This window comes from Nuphar pumila, chromosome 2 (genome assembly GCF_984573655.1).
Source record: "Nuphar pumila chromosome 2, dmNupPumi1.hap1.1, whole genome shotgun sequence".
NCBI lineage: Eukaryota > Viridiplantae > Streptophyta > Magnoliopsida > Nymphaeales > Nymphaeaceae > Nuphar > Nuphar pumila.
The window spans coordinates 128,591,581-128,613,101 of record NC_143250.1 but is presented as its reverse complement, the minus strand read 5'-3'; the positions used below and the strand labels follow the sequence as shown (position 1 = coordinate 128,613,101).

Here is a 21,521-nt window from a genome sequence, read left to right as displayed (position 1 = left end):
TTCAGTCCAGCCAGTAATACTCTCAATGCCACCACATATTGAACATCATATTAAAAAGCATATAACCCCATCCCCCTAGGTGAACAATCATTTTGACTCCACCGACTACAAATCCACCGATCATACCGAAACTACACGGTCAATGTCGTCAATGAATTCCCAAATGTTGCAGATCAGAGATATAAAGATGATCCCAACGACAACGGTGTTGGGGATAACACCACTACTTATAACCCTCAAGCTACAAGATATTAGATTGCGGTGCAACATTCTGTCAATGTGAAAGTGAAAAGTATAGTGAAGAAATTCCAACTTCTATCAATAGATTGCCTAACGGAAAAACACTGATGAACTCATTCAAGATCCTGTTAATGAACAACCTGGAATATCAGTGTAGATGACCAATACTTCTGTAAATGGATAACTTAGAACACATTAATGAAAACAGTCAAACTCTCAATAAGATTTTGCAAACAAACAAAAATTCAGTGAGCTAATGATAACAAATGTGGCCAGTTTACATGTTATACCAAATATGAATGGGGCTGAAGAAAAAGAGAAAAATATAGAGTTCACTCGTGTGTGCGGTTTACCGTTACACCCTCATTGCCTTATTATTCTAGAAGCACTGATAAATCAGCAATTCCTATGTAAATCTCGTGGTAACCCAAATTAGGTTTCCAGAATCTCGTACGACATCTCTTTCGTACCTTACACTAGCATGTGTACAGGCTGCACACAAGGGTATGCTTGTGCACCTAATAAGTCGGCCTTCACAGTTGACATATCATAGAATGAAACTTCAAAATAATTGAAACAGATTTCTGAAATCATACATTCGGTCATGAATACGATACCCAAATTTCATGTAAGTCAAAAAAGAAAACCAAGATTTCAACAACAAAACAATCAGTTCCCCTCTTTTGTAAATTCATTTAAATGCACAATAATCCCCTTTTTATCACAAATCAACCCCACTTTTCCGTATTTGGTTTATCGAGTCCCAAATAGGGAACCCCCAAAACTGGGGTTGTCCACTTCAAGAAATAAAAAATCCCACGACTGGGTCTATCCGATGCCTCAGCCGAACCCCAAATCGATTTGATTTAGGGATTTTGCAGGGTAGGGTTAGACAAGAAAATCCCCAAATTGATTGGGTTTGGATTTTTCGGTTTGGGGTTAGTCACAAAAACTCCAACCATCACGTTGGGTTTCTGAAATGGGGTTGACAGCAAAATCCCCAAATCGATTGTCGTTGCTACTGAAACCCCCGGGCTTTCTCATCTCGAATCCATACACGGAATCGAACCCCTGTTCGATCCCTCACCAAGAACAAATGAAGAACCGTACCTTTCTCCGATGAGTTTTCCGGTGATCGAAGGCTGGAGACGCGAAGGCAGGGCCGGTTGGTGTCGCTCCACTCACTGCCGCGACAGGGTGTGCTCGAGGAGGGCTTCGATGACAGCAGGTAGCCGGAGCTCTGCCGGCGACGATGGCTTTGGATCGATCGGCGACAGCGGCTGATGCAAGGCAGGGAGCACACGAGAGAGGGGAAAGAAGAGGGCCGAGTGAAGAGGGTGAAACCCTCTCCACCCCCTCCTTATATCCCACCGAACCCCCACCCTTCTCCTTCGAGAAGCACGGGGTTCGGTTACGCCTGCTGTAACCGCCCCCTCCTCCCCCTTCGATAAAATGCAAGAATCGTGCCCTAGGCACGATTCTTGTTTCCCCTATTGTTTTATAAAACACACACCGGGTCCTCCCCTATACAAAATGAACTCAGGTCTGGGTCCAAGCCCGCGACCCACGACGCTGGGTCCATTATTAAAATGGACCCGGTTTGCCTGCGAATGACGGATCCTCAGTTGGATCCGTTTGGATCCAACTGTGGGTTCAACCCTATGTACCAAAATTTATTTTTTATTTTTTTATAAATACTATTAATTATTTATTTAATTAGAAATTAATATTATAAGTATAATTTAACACCCCATTGTGGGTTATTTACGGATTCTTTTATGGATCCGATAACGGTAACGGATCCAAGGCCCAAATTGCATATTTCGTAATATAAACAAAATTTATTAGCGAATTTTTTTGGTTTTTACACTGGGGAAGTCGGGTCTTTTGCCCGTGACTACCGTTAATAACCTGTTCATCGGAGTTTTGTACCATCCATCCTCTCTCTTGATGAACAATGTCGAACGGGCACGACGGGGGGTTTCTTAACCGCCGTCCCATTCTACATGCTCTGGTCTTTCGACCCACTCGAGCATCTTGCCTATGAAGGCGCATAATTATCATTATGTAAATTACATGCGCCATTGCGCGTTCGAGGCAACCACACACTTCTCATCCTACTCTCCGCAGTACGCAACGTACCTGTTCGAAAGTACAACCACGATGAGAGGGTAAGGATTTATCGTAGGAAATCCCTCAACACATCTGCTTTACAGAAGTTCGCAGTGAACTCATTCGAGTTCCAACTTATCATTCTCGAGTCCTTTAGACGGTCACGAGCATCTTGCCTATTAGGCGAATATCAGCATTACAAGATTACCTTAAAGTGTCAATACACGTTTTGAGGTTACTACAAACCTCTCATCCTGCTCTTCGCAGTCCAAACATATCGTACATAACTAAGAGTACGACTACAAGGGGAGGAACATGGATTTCTTTTGAGAAATTCATCAATAATAATCTCGCGAAAGAAGAAAGTGCGCCAACTATCTTGGTTTGACCAAAAAGCCTAGAAACTAGGTCTCGCATCAGAGGTGATGTAGCGCCGATCTAGCGATGGCGCAGGTACTTCAATAGAACTCTCGCCCAACTTATGCACATGCTCCTAAACAGGGTTATCCGAGTTGTATCGGATATGCGAACTGAAGTTATAACACACTTCTCCCAAATACATCGATTTGGGAGATTCAACCACTATCTCGCAAAAAGGCTTTCAAAATTTGCTTTACAAAACTATATATTTTTGAAAATAGGTTTGCACCTAAAACCATCATTTTTTGGAGAACCGAAGTGCATAAGTGTGCGTCGTGACTTTTAAAACAAATAAGCGAAACGGTATACACTATACACTCGAAGCTACACTCAAAGAGTGTAAGCTGACAAGGGGCAAACCTGTGCACATTATAGTGTAATGGCAAACGAGGACCAAGACTCGATGTGCGAACCTACACCTCGAGCATAAAACACACAAGCAACACACGAGGTATGAAATCATACCTCGACCATCGAAACACACAAGCAGACAAATACATAAGCAACTCACGAGGTACGAAATCGTACCCTAACTAAGCAAGTACAAAAGGTGGCTCGCTAGGCACAAAGTCGTATCTCGATTAAACGATAAGCGTAAGCAAGTAAAGGAGCATACGACAGAGATAAGAACACATGCACGAGCAAAGCATATGCACGAAGTGTGACAACAAAGTAAGGACGAACAACACATACAAAAAGTAAGTGCAAAAGCAAGCACGACTACAATAGGAAAGTAAGGTACGAAGAGCAAAAGTAAGTAGTAAGGCCATGTCGCATAAAGCACGGGGCAACAAAAGTAAATGCGGAAAGTAAAGTTCGAGAACGTAAAGAAGGATCAGGATTGCGAAACTGCATCCTGGAAGTAAAACAAGTAAAGCAGGAACAAAAAAGACAGCAAGTAAAAAGCCTGAACACATATAGCGCGGCGGCAAACAGGAAAGTAAAATGCAAGAATTAAAAAGGACCAGGTTTGCGAAACTGCGTCCTAGAATTAAGACATAAAATATAAAGACATGAATTAAAAGCCTTGGCACATATAGCGCGGCGGCAACAGAAAGAAAAGTACAAGGAAAGTAAAGAGGACAAGGATCACGAAACCGCGTCCTTGAGTTAAAAGACATACATATATATTTTATACGTATACATATATCATCGCCCTCCTTCACTTTTAGTTATCTTTCCTTATTTTAGCATTTATCCATTCATTGTCTTTTTACGCAAGAATCTCCTACCTTGAGGGGTTGCGGTCCTCGCATGCCTGCGGTGTAGGTAAGCACGAGATCGAGCCACGGAGGGCGAGCAAGATCCACCGTTCAACTTGCAATGCTTAGAACATTAGTAATATGCCATAATACAAACGAAAAGCGGGTCCGGTAAGACTTGCAGTGGTATCAGACCCCAAATACGAGGGTAGGCAGTGAGCTCAGCTCCCTGCATAAGAGGAACAGAGGCAGGGAGGCTTGCTCCCAGACATCAAAGATGCAGAGGCACTGCACCCTGTCTGCAAGGGTGCAGGAGGCAGGGGCCTCAGTCTTTCCGACAAAAAGCCACAGAGGCAGGGAGCTCATGCTCCCTGTCTGCCAGGACAGAGAAGCCAGGGGAGGGGGCAGCGACTCCCTACCAAACCTGCCTTTGCAGGAAACAAGACAGGGGGCGCACCCCCCTGCTGGAAACGAGAAAGGCAGGGGCTCTGCCCTTGCCGGCAACAAGATCAGGGTAGGGGGAGGGTTGTCAGGGAAGGCAGGGGAGGGAGCAGAGGCTCCCTGCCGAACCTGCCACAACAAGACAAGGGGTGACACCCCCTGTCATAAAACAAATCAGGACAGGGGGGCGCAACCCCTACTGGGAAGGAGACAGGCAGGGGGCTTTGCCCCTATCGACAGAAAGATCAAGGCAGGGGGCGAAGCCCCCTGCCTGAAAACAAACAAGATGCAGGGGGGCTTCCCCCATTGCCTGAAAACAAACAAGATGCAAGGGGGCTTCGCCCCCTACTCGAAAACAAGAAGAAGGTAGGGGGGGGGCTTTGCCCCCTACTGGAAACCAAAGGAGGTAGGGGGAGCTTCCCCCATGCCGGCAAGACACAAGAGGTAGGGGGGCGGAACCCCCTGGCGAGAGGGAGCAGGGGGGCTTAGCCCCCTACCGGGAAACACAAGAAGGCATGGGGGCAAAGCCCCCTGCCGAAAAACAAAACAAAGGCAGGGGAGGCCTCGCCCCCTGCCAGAAAACAATATGAAGGCAGGGGGGGCCTCACCCCCTACCGGGAAACACAAGGCAGGGGGAAACATGATGGGGGCAGGGAGGGCAGAGCCCCCTGTCGAAAGACCAGAGGAAGCACGGGTGCAGAACCCTCTGCCGAAAAAACAACAGAAGGCAGGGGGTTTGTCCCGTGCTGAAAAAAAAATAAAAAGAGGCAGGGGGGCGGAGCCCCCTGCCGGAAAAATCGAGCCGACACAGGGAGCTCCACCCCCTGCTGGCGATAGGAAAGAAAAAGGAGAAGGGGAGAAGGGATTACCTTAGGGGAGTCACTGACGTTGCGGGTTACCCAGCAAGGGTCGCCAGTGAGAGCATATGAGGGAGCCAAGGAGGCAGTCGACAGGGTTGCCTTAGGGCGGCGATTGCAGGGAAACACAGTAGAGAGGGAGAGACGAGGTGGCTGGCAAGGTCGTGGGGGCTCAAGAAGGGGAGCAACGACAGGGAGACTGCCACCCTAAGGTGGTCGCTGGTGTCAGCCAGACACAGGGAGGAGGAGGGCGAAGGAACGGGAAGCAGTGGCAGTGGTGGTGGCTCTGTCGCCTGGCGACAGTGCTCGCCGACAACAGTGGGTCGGGAAAGACGACGAGAGGGAGAGAGGAAACGCGAAGGTGTCAGGTGAGGGTTATCACAGGTGAAGGTCGCCGGTGGCCGCTGAGGAAGGGGAGGAAGCAGTGGGTTGCCGGAGCTCAGAGGCTGCCTGTAGCTTCGGTCGCCGTCTTTCTGCAGCACACGGGACAAAGAGGGGAGGCAGAGCAGAGGAGAGAGAAAGATACAAAGGGTTTTACCCCTCGTTTGCCCAGATTGCGTCTTTTAAAGGTGCAGGCTCTCGCGAAGGTTCGAGAGCCTGAGTCTGGGTCAGACTCAAATCCAGGCCCGACACGACGCACCAACCTCGGCACGTGTCCGACACGATTTTTTTTAACATGCTTTACAGATGGAACCCTAAAAATATATAAAGCTAGGTTAGTAGCTAAATGATATTCTTAAGAATACGTAATTGATTATGAGGAAGCCTTTGCACCTGTAGCTAGGATGATTAGTGTTAAGACCCTTATAGTGGTTGCCTTTAGCAAAAACGGGTTATATACCAACTAGATGTAAAAAATGCCTTTTTCAATGGAGAATTAAATGAAGAAGATTGTATGGATCCTCTGTTAGGATTTGATATCGAAAATGAAATCTCTTAGACTTAGAAAAGCCTTGTATGGTCATAAGCAGGCTCCTAAGCCCTGGTATGATAGATTTAGTATTGTTATGACTCATTTGGGCTTTCGTTCATGCTATATTGACACCGCTCTCTTTGTTAAAAGTACAAGTACAAATGTTGTTATTCTTCTAATTGATGTGGATGATATGATCATAACCGGAAATGACAAACAAGGAGTTAGTGATATTAAAAATGTTTTAAAAGAAAATTTTGAAATGTTTAACTTGGGTTTTTTAAGATATTTTTTAGATATTGAATTTGCATATTCTCCTAGGGGGATATATCCTATCTCAAATGAAAGTTGCCGATGACATTTGCACTAAGTTTCAGAGATGACAATAAGGTGGAGACTCTCAGGTGGTCAATGCAAAACTGAGATTGAAAGATGAGAGACTCTACTGGAGGATCCCACACCATATAAACAACTAATTGAGTCTCTCACTTACCTGTTTATCACTAGACCTGATATTGCCCATGTTGTTCACTCAGCAAGTCAGTTTCAGCATACTCCCACTACTGTGCACATGAGTGCAGTCTTGAGAATCATCATATATATAAAGAATACAATAACTAAAGGACTTTTCTCTCTCTTCATCCCCTTTTTTAAACTTAGTTTCCTATAATGATGCTGATTGGGGTGGAAACCCAAATGATAGGATTTCAACCATTGGTTTTTGTGTGTTTCTAGGTGAATCTTTGATTTCTTGGAGATGCAAGAAGCAACAAAAAGTCTCATTGTCATTTACTGAAACAGAGTATAAAGCTATGACTACGACAACCATGAAACTTGTGTGGTTAAGGAACCTTCTAAAAAATATGGGGGTAATCATATCAAATCCTTCGAAGATGTGTTGCGATAACAAAAGTGCTATTTATATCGCCAACAATCACACCTTTCACGAGCATACCAAGCATATTGAGATGGACTGCCAATATGTTCAAGATGAATACTTGAGAGGAACCATTGAGTTGCCATATGTCACCTTGGAGTACCAACCTCCATGTATCACTTGCTTTGTGGATAGCACCACATTGACCCATTTGGTTGACACTTTCTTACTTGAGAAGGACCAATTCATAAAGAAGCACCCTCATGAGCATGGATTCCAAGTGGAAGAACTCCCAAGTTCCGACCTTGAGGGCAAGGCCATTTTGAAGAAGGCAGGATTTGATAGCATACTACTTAGGTGGGTTTCTTGTTTTCGATCATTTCTTGTTTGGGCCATTTATTTGCATTTTGGATCCTCTCACGTTGTATTTGGGTCCAGGACCCATAGAGGGCGTAGGGGGAGTAACATGGGTATTAATGAGGGGTAATTTTGTCTTTGCTGGCTCCATGGGGGTCTATAAATATGCCCAATTTTGTGATTTTGCTCATTCTATCTTCCATTTTAATGATAATTATCCCTCTTTGGCCTCTCTAATTATAGAGTAGGATTTGACTGTTGCCTTTTGGCTTGAAATTAGGCTCATTTGAGTTAAACTCATTTGAGAATTCACCTTCATCCGTTCCAATTCTCCCAACTCCATCATAGCAGGTCCATTTTCTTCCCCAATTCGACTCCATCGTCCCATCCGATCCAAAGACGGCTTCTATGGACCAGACATCCAGTTCCATTGTTTTGACACAATATAAATATGCCCTTGATCTATTTAATAGGTTTGGGATGACAGACTGCAAACCAGTGTTTTTGCCCATTTCTTTGAACACTAAGCAGGTTGAAAATCTTCCCGAAGATGAGCCTCTTAAAGGACCTGAAGTATTCCGTAGTCTTATTGGAACTTTGCAATATCTAGCATTTACTCAGCTTGATTTGGTCTTTGTCGTGAATCAAGTCTCTCAATTCATGCGTGTCCTAAAGAGTCATATGGAGGCAACCAAGGAAAAATCTTTAGATACATCAAGGGGGCTGTTATAGATGGACAAGTGTATAGAAGAATTGGTAGTAAAGCTCCCTTAGGCATATCACTTTGTTGTCATGGCGTATTCTGTTGCTGGCGGGCAATGATTAGATTCTGAGTTACAGGTTATGGAGTGTTTCTCGGTGATCAACTAATTTCATGGTCAAGTCATAAGTAGAGGATGGTGGCTAGGTCTAGCACTGAAGTTGAGTATAGGGCTATGGCAGTGGTGACAACAGAAGTTTTATGGACTCGTCATGTTCTTACAGCTTTACGTTAACCTATTAGTAGATCATTGTTGTTTTGTGGCAATAGAAGTGCAGTTGCTAGTTGCTAGTTGCTACAACCACAAATCCAGTCCAATACAAGAAAATGATGGACGTAGAGTTAGATCAACATTTTGTTTAGTAAAAGGTTGAAAGCAAGAAATTCAACCCTTATTTGTCAAGGGTCAAGATCAAATTGCAGATTATTTTACCAAAGCTCTATCATGTGCTCGACATTGGCATACATGGTTATTTCTAGCCCATGTACAGCTTAAGGGGGCGTGTTAGAAGGGTCGTTAGAAATATATTCAGGGGTATTTATGGTAATTTTATTTCTGTAACATGTGGTTTTTTTTACTGTGTGAGGGTATTTTTGTACACTCACATATTGTGTTAAATATATATAAAGGCCATCCTTAGAGAGTAGGACCTGACTCATCTTTCACCTGTGCCTTTCCATGTATCTTCTATTTCTCTCTCTGCAGTGAGTAGGCTGCAGCACATGATTTCCGAGGCTGGATTTTGTCACGATCTTCCCCGGCCTCAAGTCCTGCAATACACAATAAGAACGATAGGTCATAGAGCAGTCAATGTCTTCCATAATGGTGCATATACATATAAAATTACTAGAAAATTTTGGAGTATGTAACACATAATTAAGAGGGAAATAAGTAGTGTGAACAATCCCTTTTGCTAGGATTGGAGATGGAGATCCATCTGCCAACCTTAGGTTCCTAACAAATATAGATCATAAGTAAACATAGATCTCATGTCATTCATATGATCCGTAGCTCTAAAATCTATAATCCATCTACTAGAAGCAAGTTGGGCGGATGCATCAATTGTTGTGCATGATATGAGTAGAGGTGGTGCAGGAGACTTTGGCCGATGTGCTCCCTTCACCTCTAGTTCCTTTATTCTTTGGTATCCTTGGTTAGTTTATAGTAAACTCATATGCATGAGTTCCTCTACTAGTGGCTTTTCCTACTAGATCCGAACACTGTAATCTGGTGTGGTCTTCCCAGAATAGGTGCACTTCAGATTGTCATTCTCATCCATAGTCACATGAGTCCTACCACGTCCATGCAAACCCATGCCTCTTTCTCTAACCCTCTCTCCAAACACCTTGGGGGAGACATGATCATTAAGGAGCATGGATTTTCTCCAAACTTGGCTCATTTAAGCTGCCAAAAAATTTCAATCCTCCTTTCTTTGGAGGAGATTATACATGGTCCCAATTGAAGATAGCTCATTTCTTCTCATAATACTTAATTTTACCCATGCTAGAACTCAAATAACCTTCTTTTCTTCTAATTACTTTCAACATGGCACTTCCCTTTATTATAATGACTTAGCTCTTCCCGTAATCTTCATAGCTCATTGTAGTATTCATTTATGAGTTACTCCTTGCATCTGCTAACTTTGTCCATGAGGTCACACTTTTAGCTACATTATTTTTTTTCGAGTATGCATCAGAGATCGCATCACACTTTTTTTGCGGTTTAATGTCTTACTCATTAATGGCTCCATAGATTGGAATAATCATGTCATGATGAAATAAATTTTCACATTCCTAGTCCAAATACCTTGATTCACTTTCATCCGGTCTCTTGGCTCTGCCATTGATGTCTCATAGTTTTCTCCATGCTCTAGTCGAAATTTTAATGGTTTGGGACCATTCCTCAGTTTTTCCCATCTGACATTAATGATTTGGAAACCCATGACATTATGTGTTGGAGATGACCCTCCACTCATAGATTTTGGGATAGTCTACATGTACACCATCCTTCTAGCTTGGATTGTGCATGATGTGTCACTTACACAATGTTCACCCACTCTTTTCCAATATTTCAAATGACTACACAGGCATTAATGACCTTACCATACAGTTTGGGTTCACAATATACGTATCTCACACATTAGGGTTCGACTTCCTGGCTACTGCCACCTCAAACTTGTAGAAAATACTTTGTATCTCCTCCAATATTTTACCAATAATCGTCCACAAAAGCATATCCACACCTTCTGTGGGCAAAAAACCATCATTTACCAACCCAAACAGCTTTTATAGTGCCCGCTTGCAATCACCAGAAACTCAGAAAAGGACCCAATGGCAGAAAAGGAAGAAAACAAATCAAATACTCTAAAAAAACTTACCCAAAAATCTTGGAAAAATGCTAATAATTCTTTCAAAATTAATATCTTCAAAAGCCCTAACTTTCTGGCCTGAGATCCATTCCCTGCTGACCAGGCATGATGTCACACTGACGTTAGTAGGGAGCCTTCTCTAAATAGTAGGCTTCCAAGGTAAGTGATATCCCTGAAAGTTAGCTAGAAGAAGAAGATATGAAGGAGAAGCGGGGAGAGAGATAGGGAGAAGGAAGGAATAGAAGAGTAGTAGAGAGAAAGGGAGAGAATAAGGCAAACAGATCGTGCCCCTCATGTATTTTATTGGCTATACTTTTCTCACTACAAAAAATGGACAAATATGACCTGCATAAAGGGTCTCCATATACAACTATCCAGACAAAACAGTCAAAGCCCTAGAGACAGTAATAAACATGGACATCAAAATGAACCTCCTTTAATAGTTTTCTAGAGTTTTACAATTTTTAAGGCAATACAATTTATGTTTATTCTTTGGAACTGGTCACTCATTTCCTTGAAGTGCCAAACTTCAAGATGTCTTTCTGTGAATCTTTTAACAGAGCATCTATGCTTTCTTAACCTTGTTTCTCAAATTTAATAATCTTGCAGCAATGCTGATGAAAAGCTTGTTGCATCACTCTGCACCCAGGCTTCTGGAGATACAGGGCTTAAGAGGTATATTCTGTTTATCTTACTCCCATTCTTTGATTCCATAAGTATCTGCTGAATTCCTGTGATATATTTTCCTTTTGCATAGTTTCTTTGAGCTATTTGTACAAATTGTTTTCATTAAGTGTCACAGCCGTGATATAATGGTAAATTTTGGAATTTTGTCAATAACACAGTTTTTCACGAGATAAAAGATTATTTGTGGAAATATGTGACAAATCTTGACACGTTTTTGAAAAAAAAGATGAATAAGTATGGGAAAATTGGAAATTTTGGAGGATTAAAAATGTCCTTGGGAAAGTATTGCCAAAAAAGCGTTACTATGATATTCTTGTGATAAATTCAAAGAGGAGAATATTGAAATTTTCATGCTTTGATATATTTTATGATTTCAATAATATATCACAATAAAGGCAATGTTTTGCCTATTATGGTGGCTCCAGTGATTTAATTAAGTGATGTGTGATTACTGCCATGCCTTATCACCGGTAGGATGTGTTACATTTGCATGTCTTATAATGCATTATGCAAGAGCTATGGGATTTTTTTGTTGATGTTATAATCATGAGATTTAGATTTCTATATCGTGTATCAACCCTACATAGAAGAATCTACCACAAATTTTGCTGTATGAACAAAATAACAGACTGTTGATTTTCACTATGTGAATAATTTTTATTTCTTCAAAGGCAAAGGACATATCTATAGTGTCAATAATTCTTTTCTTAACAAAATTTGCTCTTATTAATCATTTAGTCTTGAAACTGTTGTGTGTTTGTGATTTATTTTTTTTTGCCTGACTACTCTATTAGTAGAAGCATATAGATGTTTTGGTATTTGGCATTTCCTCCCACTGATTTGGAAATGCTTTTCTTTGTAAAAAGCTGACTGTATGCTTGGTTATTTCTTCTAAACATTCTTCCAATCAAGTTTCAATTCTCCTTTCTAGGAAGCTTTATATTGCTGATGCAAGGCCTAGAAAAAATGCATTGGCAAATGGTGCTATGGGAGGCGGTTCAGAGTCATCCTCAAACTACTTTCAGTCTGAGGTATGTCTAATCTGAATTCCTTGAATTATGAGGATCATTTCAATCAAAATGAAACTGGTAGTTAACAGGGGCATACGATTTCTTCTTACTGTCACCTTTCAGGTTGTTTTCTTTGGGATTGACAATATTCATGCCATGAGGGATAGTCTCGCTCGACTGAGAGAATATTTAGATACTTATGGCGCCACATCATCTGATGGATTATCATCTTTCTTGGTTAGCTATTATATACCCTTGTGCTCTTTTCTTCAGTGAACTGTGCCTTAGTTTCTAATATTCATTTCAAATTTTACTGTATAGATTTTATGTATGCATATTCTTGTTTCTGATGTTCATTTGCTAGTATTAGTCTCTGTTTGGAAACTAGTAGCTAGGATGGGAGTTAATGCAATTGGTAAAAACATGGTCAAACTACCTTGGCGATGGATGTTTGGAAAGTGGTAGCTGGGATGGATGTTTATGCATTTGGGATGGGAAGTGAGGTCCTCTCTCCTTTGTATTTACACTAAAAAATGGAATTGATAGCTACCACCTCCTAGAGGCGGTAGCTGCTGTTAAGTTGTACATATAAGTATATATATTTAGTTCTATAATATATATGTGTATGTACTATGTACATATATATACATACAAATATGTGTATATATTTTTATATGGTTCTAATAGTCAATACCCATTAGGGGTATTTTGGTCATTTCACCCTGTGTAATAGGATATGCCCATTAGGAGCACATTTGTCCTTATCATGCATTTTGTTTTATTTTTTCTGTTTTTGTATTTTCACTTATTGATTGAGCACATTTAAGACACATGCCACACACTCATGGTGCTCCCAACGGCTCTATGAGCCCTCTAACATGTATATAAAGGGGTCCTTTCCCCTTTGTAATGTAATGCTTTCTCAAGCACATTTACTTTAATATATTGCTTATTTTTTACTTGTGTAATTGGCTTTTGAGTGAATTATCTATATGTTGTCTTGTGATTGACTCATAAGTGGTCTTTGTTGTTTGTGTTCTTGTATTCTTGTAGGGCTTTTCAAAGAAGCTTCTCAAAGGATCAAAATACTCTTGTATCCCTTTTACACCTTCTATATGAATTATGGATTCTAATATAAGGATATCCCAAATCCAAGACCCAATTACATGATTATTAGGCCTACTTACAAGCTAAATGGATCCAAATACATTTCCCATGCCCAAATATAAGTTATTCAATCCAAGTGGATCTAGGCCAAGCCATGGGGTTTGCAGCAATCCACCATGCTTTCATTTACCTTGTCCTCAAGGCAAGAACTTTGATACATAGAAGTGTAGTTTGCCTTGATCTTGCTTGTAGTTTTCTTGCATCCAAATCTACTCAATCGAGTCTTTGTTACATCTCAGTATTTCCTCTCGTGTAGTCTTGTTTGGATCTAAACTCAACTTCAATTATGATGGCCGACCTTTATTATAATATGCAACCCATTTACATGGCCCAACCCAATTACAATCAAGGTCTTAACCCAACTTGCACTTTAATTGGATGAAGTGAAGCGTTGGTTCCCAAACCAATTACATCATAAGGAAACCCAACATTTGTTCTCAAGCACCCACCATATAAGAAATTTATTCAAAACTATGAATCTTTTCTATAATTATTTTATTACTCTACCTTACTAGAGAAGTTTTCATCTCCACGGGGAGACGCATTGAAAGGGCGAGAAAAGTCCTTCATCTTGACTCTAGGCTTGTACGCCACCTCATTCGGTGGCATTCCATTGTTGCAAAGTAGTTCTTCAATTTTAGAACTCATGTTATTTGGCATGATTTTGGGTTCCATATAACGACCCCAAATTATACCCTTTGAAAATGCGGAATATTTTTTTTCAATGCGGAAACCTTCCCAAAGATTCAGGGTCCTCACAGTTCCAATTTTCATTGGATAACCCAAACATCACAAACGAACTTGCAACCATCATCCATAAGAACTAAAACAATTTCTTTATTTATGAATAAAAGTAAATTGTAGAGACAATGTTTTTATTCGACTGAAAATAAAACAACAACTAAAAAAGCAAGAAGAACTGAAACAAAAGAAAGAGCCACTATGTCTCCTGCTGAAGCTGTCAAACCCAAGTATGACTCTCATCCATTCCCAGTAGCCAGTTCAACCTCATTGTTCACCATATCCTGTGAAAAACCAAAGTAGGGTGTCAGAACCGAAATTCTGAGCACAATTACTTCTAAAGAAAACAGGTGAGACAAAGAACATGGATAAGATTTCATGTAATGATTTGAGTTAGTGCAGATATAAGATTTGCAGAATCTAAATAACCATTCATGCAACCAGTTACATATGCTAAGCAGAAAGAAACAATAAGGCATAAGCATAGACAAGAACTAAGTAATAAGATCTTTCAGCATGCTTCTTAGGAAGTAAATAACATACACCCACCATTCTATCATGATTTATAGAACAATTCAATTATGCATGATCTAGTGGCAGGAAAATGCATGATTATGTGCAATGCCTGATTCCTTTTTGTTATCTTTCATTTAAGTTCCATCTTTCCATATGCATGCCCTATTAAATGCATACAACTTTAAGTTCCTCTTTTTAATTACCGTTGCCCGCGGATACACCAAACATGTATAATCTCCGAGGTTAAGTAGGTTCCCATGGTAGCTTAACACACAATTTGTATTTTATTACTGGGTTCCAACTTAGCCCTCCGATCGAATCACCTTCGGAACATTAGACCTCCACATTTAATGTCGGTGACACAAAGGACACCCCACGTCCACAAGTGCTACTTCCTTGTTACCATAAACAACAACTGTGTCAAACACACTACTCCCGAGTAAAGTGGCGGACTCTCCCTAAAACCGTGGCTATGAGTAAGAACCTCAATATCGGGTTCAGGGGACAAAATTACAACAAACAGAGTTTTTGTATCCTCACAGTCTTCCCAAGACCGGATCTTTAAGATTCTCATACTTCAGATGAGATATCCCAGAATGTATATTACACTGTTCTTATTTATTATATTTTTATTTAAGTCAATTCTTTAAGTTTGCAACACCATATGCAAAAGTAAAGTGAAAACCCGCATCCTTCCTTGCGGGGACCCTTACGGGACTTCAGCCCTTATAAACAACTAGAACAATGTAGTATTGTGCCAAACCACCTTATGTGGTTTAAGTGATGCAGTTAAAAATATATGTGAAAGGAAATCAAACCTACGACTCTCCAGGCCGATGATGGTCTAATTAGGCTATCGGTGCATCACATAATAAAACCAAGTAGTGTTTATTCATAACACTAGGCCAATAGTGCAAAAAACATGGGTACTCATGCAAACATAACCCAATCATATGCATGCATTTCTCAATCATATGCATTTTCACTATGTGTGGTACCTACATCATACACGTGTATTAACCAATGCATATTTCTTTTGAGTGTGTGAGTGTACACATGCAATACAGATTCTCATCAAGCATACATGCTCACAAAACTATCAATAACAGATCCATGATCACATTCACGATTGAACAACCCGTGGAGTGATATGCTAAGATAATACTTCACATATTCACCAGGCAGAAGTGTAAGTTTCTGCATATGCTAGAGAAGTTATTCGGGCTTACCAATCTCGAACTCCCATCCTTCTAGCTAAACAAAAGATATAGTAAATTCAGTCCAGCCGACTACATATCAACCAATCACACTGAAATGCCATAGATTTTCAGGAAAGAAAAATACAGTTTGTATAATGCAAGAAGCCAGTACTATGAAAAGTAATCACATTTGAAACCACAAGGATCGACTGATCTCGACCCAGGGCCTACGATTTCAGGTAGCCTTCATATGGGACTTGTGCATAACTTATGTGATAAATCTGTCTAGCAGAACTAGTGATATATATGCTACAGAGACATAATTAATAACCCTCTGGCATTAGCAGGTAAAGCAAGCTTATCAAGCATAAATTTGCATGGTACGTAGGGCTGACCATTTCGAACATAATTAGTCTAGGGCATGTATACCAGCAAGCATTCAAGCTGTTCATATCCCTATTGCCGCATCAGTACAATCCCCACGCAACACAGTTTTATAACAGAGTTTTATCCCTATTCTGCACTAATACAGCCCAAAGAAAGTGGGTACCCTACAAGTCCATTCCCAGCCTTAATGTCACTTCTGAAGGTGTAAAAACAGGCTTATGTGATCACAGAGGCAAATCCTCGTTCCCATGTCCAAAAAGCCCACGTTGGTGCATGCACTAACCATAGTAGAAACAGTAAAATGATCAACCATTCTCATCTGAACACCTCATCTGGACAAAAAGCTCCAGTGCCTCCTCCCATGGTCCCCATCGATCATACCCAACAATCATAGTGTTTCAAGATACGGAGTCCCTCAGAGGCATTTCGTCGAGCATTTGGTGTGCATCCCAAATAAACCCAACCTTGCAGCAACAACCAAGAAGGGTGTTCCAAGAGTGCAAATTTCCCACCTCCAACTCCCCGAAAACAAAGGAAGCACGCAGGTGAATACACAGTTAAGTTTTAAAGCAGGACACACGTTGAACTATGTAATGGCAACCTAACATAGGTTCATAATCACCCATTACTTGGTGGAACAAACTCAGCGTGAACCCTCTTTCAGAAAAAAAACACTGCCCTAAGCCCCCGACGTATAACCATTACACAAACATAAATCGAATATGAAATCGTGTATTCAATCCAAGAATACGATACACAAATTGAGACAGCGAATTTAATTTACATAGAAACCAAGATTTCAACAAGAAAGAAAAGCAGTTGGATTCATTGGCATACACAGAATTTTCTTTTCAAACAAAAGAAAAGAAAATTGGCGAACAAGCAAGAGAGAAAATGAATCAGGCCATTGGGGAACGATCCATGGTTCGCCCCCATGGTGCTTGAAGAGCAACAACCCTCTAAGGGAGTTCCCTGGATTTCTCATCTCGAATCCATACACGGAATCGAACCCATCTTCGATTCCTCACTCAGATTCCAAAGAAGAACCATACCTTTTTTATGATTTTCCGACGATCGTAGACTGGAGACGCGAGGACAAAGCTGCTCGTGTCGCTCCTCACTGTAACCGTGGCAGGTAGACTCGTTGTGGCCGGTGATGGCTGCTGTTTGCCGCAGGTTTTTCGGCGATCAGAACCCCTTTCTCCAGCGTGCGCACACAGACAAAGAGAGATAGAGATAGAGAGAGACCGAGTGAAGAGGGAGAGACCCCCTCTCCACTCCCCCTTTATCGGCCCAAACCCCCTCCCCTCTTGCCGAGAGGCACGGGGTCGGTTACGCTCTGTGTAACCCCCCCTGCCCCTTTTCTGTTTCTGATTCTTGAAAGCAAGAATCGTGCCCTAAGCACGATTCCTGTTTTAACACCCCCTTTTTTTTTAAATTGGACTCGGGTCCGGGTCCAAGCCCGCGACCCGCGACGCTGGGTCCATTATTAAAATGGACCCGGTTTGCCTGTGAATGACGGATCCTCAGTTGGATCCGACCCTATGTACCAAAATTTATTTATTTTTTTCTTATAAATACTATTAATTATTTATTTAATTAAAAATTAATATTATAAGTATAATTTAACACCCCATTGTGGGTTATTTACGGATTCTTTTATGGATCCGATAACGGTAACGGATCCGAGACCCAAATCCCCTAAAATTCATTGATTCTCTTTCCCGGATATCGGGTCCAAACTCTGCTTCTCGGGATCCAAATCCCAATTTGGACCTGGACTGGTTATAAGAGTGGATCCGTCTAAAACTATTTACCGCATTCTTTATTTTATTATGATTATATATATATGGGTATATGGATCCGAAGGGTGGATCCCGGACCCATCTATGCACTATCGTAAATAGTTATCCCTCGAATCATTTAATTAATTGAAATTATTGCACTTATATATACATATAAGATTATACGAGGTAAATTTATTCGTAAAGATCCCTTTATGGGTCCAGGATCTGAAATTTGGATCCCAGGCCCAAATCATATAGAATCTCTTAAATTTTTTGGGTATTACATCCCATCATAGCAAAGCTTTGAAAATCATTTTCCTCGGCATACGCATAGGAGACCTTTGGTGTCTCCGCGTGGATCGCTTTGTTCCTCTCCTCTTCTTTCTTGTTTTCCACTATAGTGTACATGAGATTACAATTGTGGCTGGATTGCCACTCCATATAACAAAGTGTACATAAGTTAAGCCTTTCCTGCTCACTACATTTTTCATTTATATGTACAAGATTTGCAAATTCACAAGTTTGGGAAGATTTCTCATGTGCTTCTTCTTCTTTCATAGTGGGATCGATAATGTAACTCCCCAAAATCCCAAACTTGTAATCTTTTAGGAGAAATTTAAATGCTTTGCAATCAATCCTTTTTCAGATTTTAAAATGGCAGTTCAACAAAAAAATAGTGTTTGAAATAACAAGTCTACCGACCTTGGGCACATTACAAGCTACAAAATAGATTTGTATCTCCATATAAGCATTGAAACCACATAGATTCAAAACAAGGTTTTTGATAATTAAAGTTTATACAAAAGAGAAATTTCAAAAGAAACCCTTATGTAAAATTTCAAAACGTGCTTAGGAATGAAACATCAGAGAAAGTGTGAGATCTTGATATCATCACGCCATCGCCTGTCGTACCAACCTAATCATCACCAGTACCCCATAAAACGGGTCAGACTTATAAAAAATTTGGTAGGTGCATAGATATCAAAATTCAGAACAAGACTAACATATGCGTTCCTTTTGTAATGTGCAATTTAGAATAAGTAAAGTGAGCATGATAATCTTGTTTCGATAATTACCTATCCTGAGGGTACTAGGAATGGCAGTGGACCGGGGGAAAGCGGGGCCCCACCCTGTTTGAACCGGTGATGGAGGGCATGAAATGGGGATGGAGGCAGGGATGGACCAACACTTTCCCCCCGCCCCGCCCCATATTACTAAAAGACCCTGAATAAAAAAAATAAACCCTAACCCTATGTTTTATCCGTCAGAGCCGTTGTCGTCACCTCTTTCCCTTCCCCCATCTGCATTCTCGCTAGAGCCGGGCCGTCGCCAACCACTGTTGGCCAACGCCATCTCTCCCTCCTTCCTTCTTCCCTCACTCCATCTCTGTCGACGTCGACGTCGCCAACCACTGATGTCGCACTTGAGGAAGACTATGGACTTGAGGTTTCCGCGGCTGCGGTCGACGACGAACTTGAGGAGCTTCGCGAAGTCGAGGACGATCTGGGTCGTTCCTTGGGGGAAGAACCTGCGGAAGAGGCACTCCCATGTGTGGAGGTCGAGCGAGGTCTAACAGAGAGGGTTGAGGGACGCGACACTCCAGGGGCGACAAACCAGCGGCACGCTCAACAGCATGTCCTCGACGTCGAGCTTCTGGAAGATGCCAAACAACAATGGGGCGGGGCTGACCCCCATGCCATCGCCCAGAACATAAGCTTTGCCCTCGCCGAAATGGACTATAGGGGCCCTGTCTACATCTCCGCTTACGAAGACACCAATCGCATCCCCGCCGCCGTCCAGCACCGGCGTCGCCCTCAACCACGTACCCTCAAGTATCCTTTTCTCTCCCCCCCGATTCCGATCACCGTCGTTGATTTCCTTTGCTATTTCTATTTGCTCTGCTCCCACTTTTGGTTCCTCTATCATCTTACCGATTGATCATATCAATCAGTCGAATCACCGAAAAACCCCAAACTGATGTCGCTTGGTTTTGCTTCACCCGCTTCTGTTCCATTCTTTGCGGATTAGATGCGCGAAGCCATGGTGTCTGGTGCTTGGTCGTTCTTGCATGGGTAAAATTGCGGGGAACGAGGCGGAGGTGGAGGCGGAGGTGTGGCGGAGACGAGGCGGGGGCGGGGTGGGGACAATGCGGGGGTGGGGACGGGGATTAGTATTTTGAGACGGGGCGGGGGTGGAGGTCCAAAGTCTCCCCCGCCACGGGGGTGGATCGGGGATGGAGGTTAAATTTTAAAGTCGGGGCGGGGGTGGAGACCTTGCCCCCCGCCCCGGTCCACTGCCATCCCTCGGTTCTTTGTTATCAAACCCATTTTTATTTTCAAGAAAAGTAACATCTTTTGAAACATAAAGTTTGTTATTTATTAGATCAAAACATCAATATCCTTTTTTATTTTCTCCATAGCCTAGGAAAACACACTCAATGGCTTTTGGAGATAGTTTATCATTTTTATGAGTAAGAAGATAACACCTACAACCAAAGATTCTTAGTCTTTTAAAATCAGGAGTCATTTTAAAAAGCTTTTCAAATGGAGAAACATTGTTTAATGAGGACAAAGGAGTTCTATTAATTAAGTTGAGGTTAGAACGGTTTCGACCCAAAACTTTTTTGGAATATCGTTAGAAATTAAAAGAGTTCTAGTGGTTTCTATTATATGTCTATGCTTTCTTTCCGCTAACCCATTTTGTTGCGGAGTTCTAGGACAAGAGCTATGATGACAAATTCTATTTTGTTTTAAGTAATTTTTTGAATCATTAGATATGTATTTTCCTCCTGAATCCGATCTAAGAATAGAAAGGTTGCTTAAGAATTGTTTTTTAATAATTATATGGAATTCTTTAAAAAAAAAGAACACTTCGGATTTATGATTTAGAAAATAAATCCATGTGTATCTAGTAAAATCATTAACAAAAATAACATAATTGTAACGCCCCAAAATCGTGGACTTGAAACCTTTTATGAAAAAGGTTGAAAGCTTTGAAATCAATCATTTATCAGAGTTTAAAACAGAAGTTCAGCGGAAGATCAGGTTCAAAATAACAAGTCCCTAGACCTTGAGCACATTACAACCAAAAGCAGATTCCCCCTTACAAACCGATTTGCAGTTCAAAAATATATTTTATTGAAATGAAAAGAAGAACCACATTTTGGTAATACAGTTTTAGAAATGCAGAGTTATAATCAAAAGAGATGCTTTCAAAGAAACCTTATACTGCATCCATCAAAAGTATCCCCAGGAGCGCAACGTCAGGAAAGGGCATTGCCTTGAATGCATTGCGTCATCATGCCATCACAAGCTGTCTCAACCTGTTCACCACCTGCCCATGAAAATGGGTCAGTCACACAACAGACTAGTAGGGGTGCAAAGGACAAGAAAGAGCAGAAGCTGCAATAAGTAAGATAAATGCTAGCTCAAGCAGGAACAAGCAAGACTAGCAGATCTAACCAAATGTGCTGTGGAGTA

At 41.4% G+C, this 21,521-nt stretch overlaps 1 protein-coding gene across 2 annotated transcripts in view; it reads left to right on the top strand.

Moving 5' to 3' along the window:
- MTM1 (Myotubularin-like phosphatases II superfamily) overlaps positions 1-21,521 on the top strand; it is a 178,538-nt gene that overhangs the window by 48,274 nt on the left and 108,743 nt on the right. For both annotated transcript variants that reach the window (XM_089996794.1, XM_089996795.1), the window contains 3 exons: positions 11,158-11,223; positions 12,167-12,266; positions 12,369-12,482. In XM_089996794.1, coding sequence (XP_089852920.1) covers positions 11,158-11,223; positions 12,167-12,266; positions 12,369-12,482 — 280 coding nt within the window. The remainder of the gene's footprint in view (positions 1-11,157; positions 11,224-12,166; positions 12,267-12,368; positions 12,483-21,521) is intronic.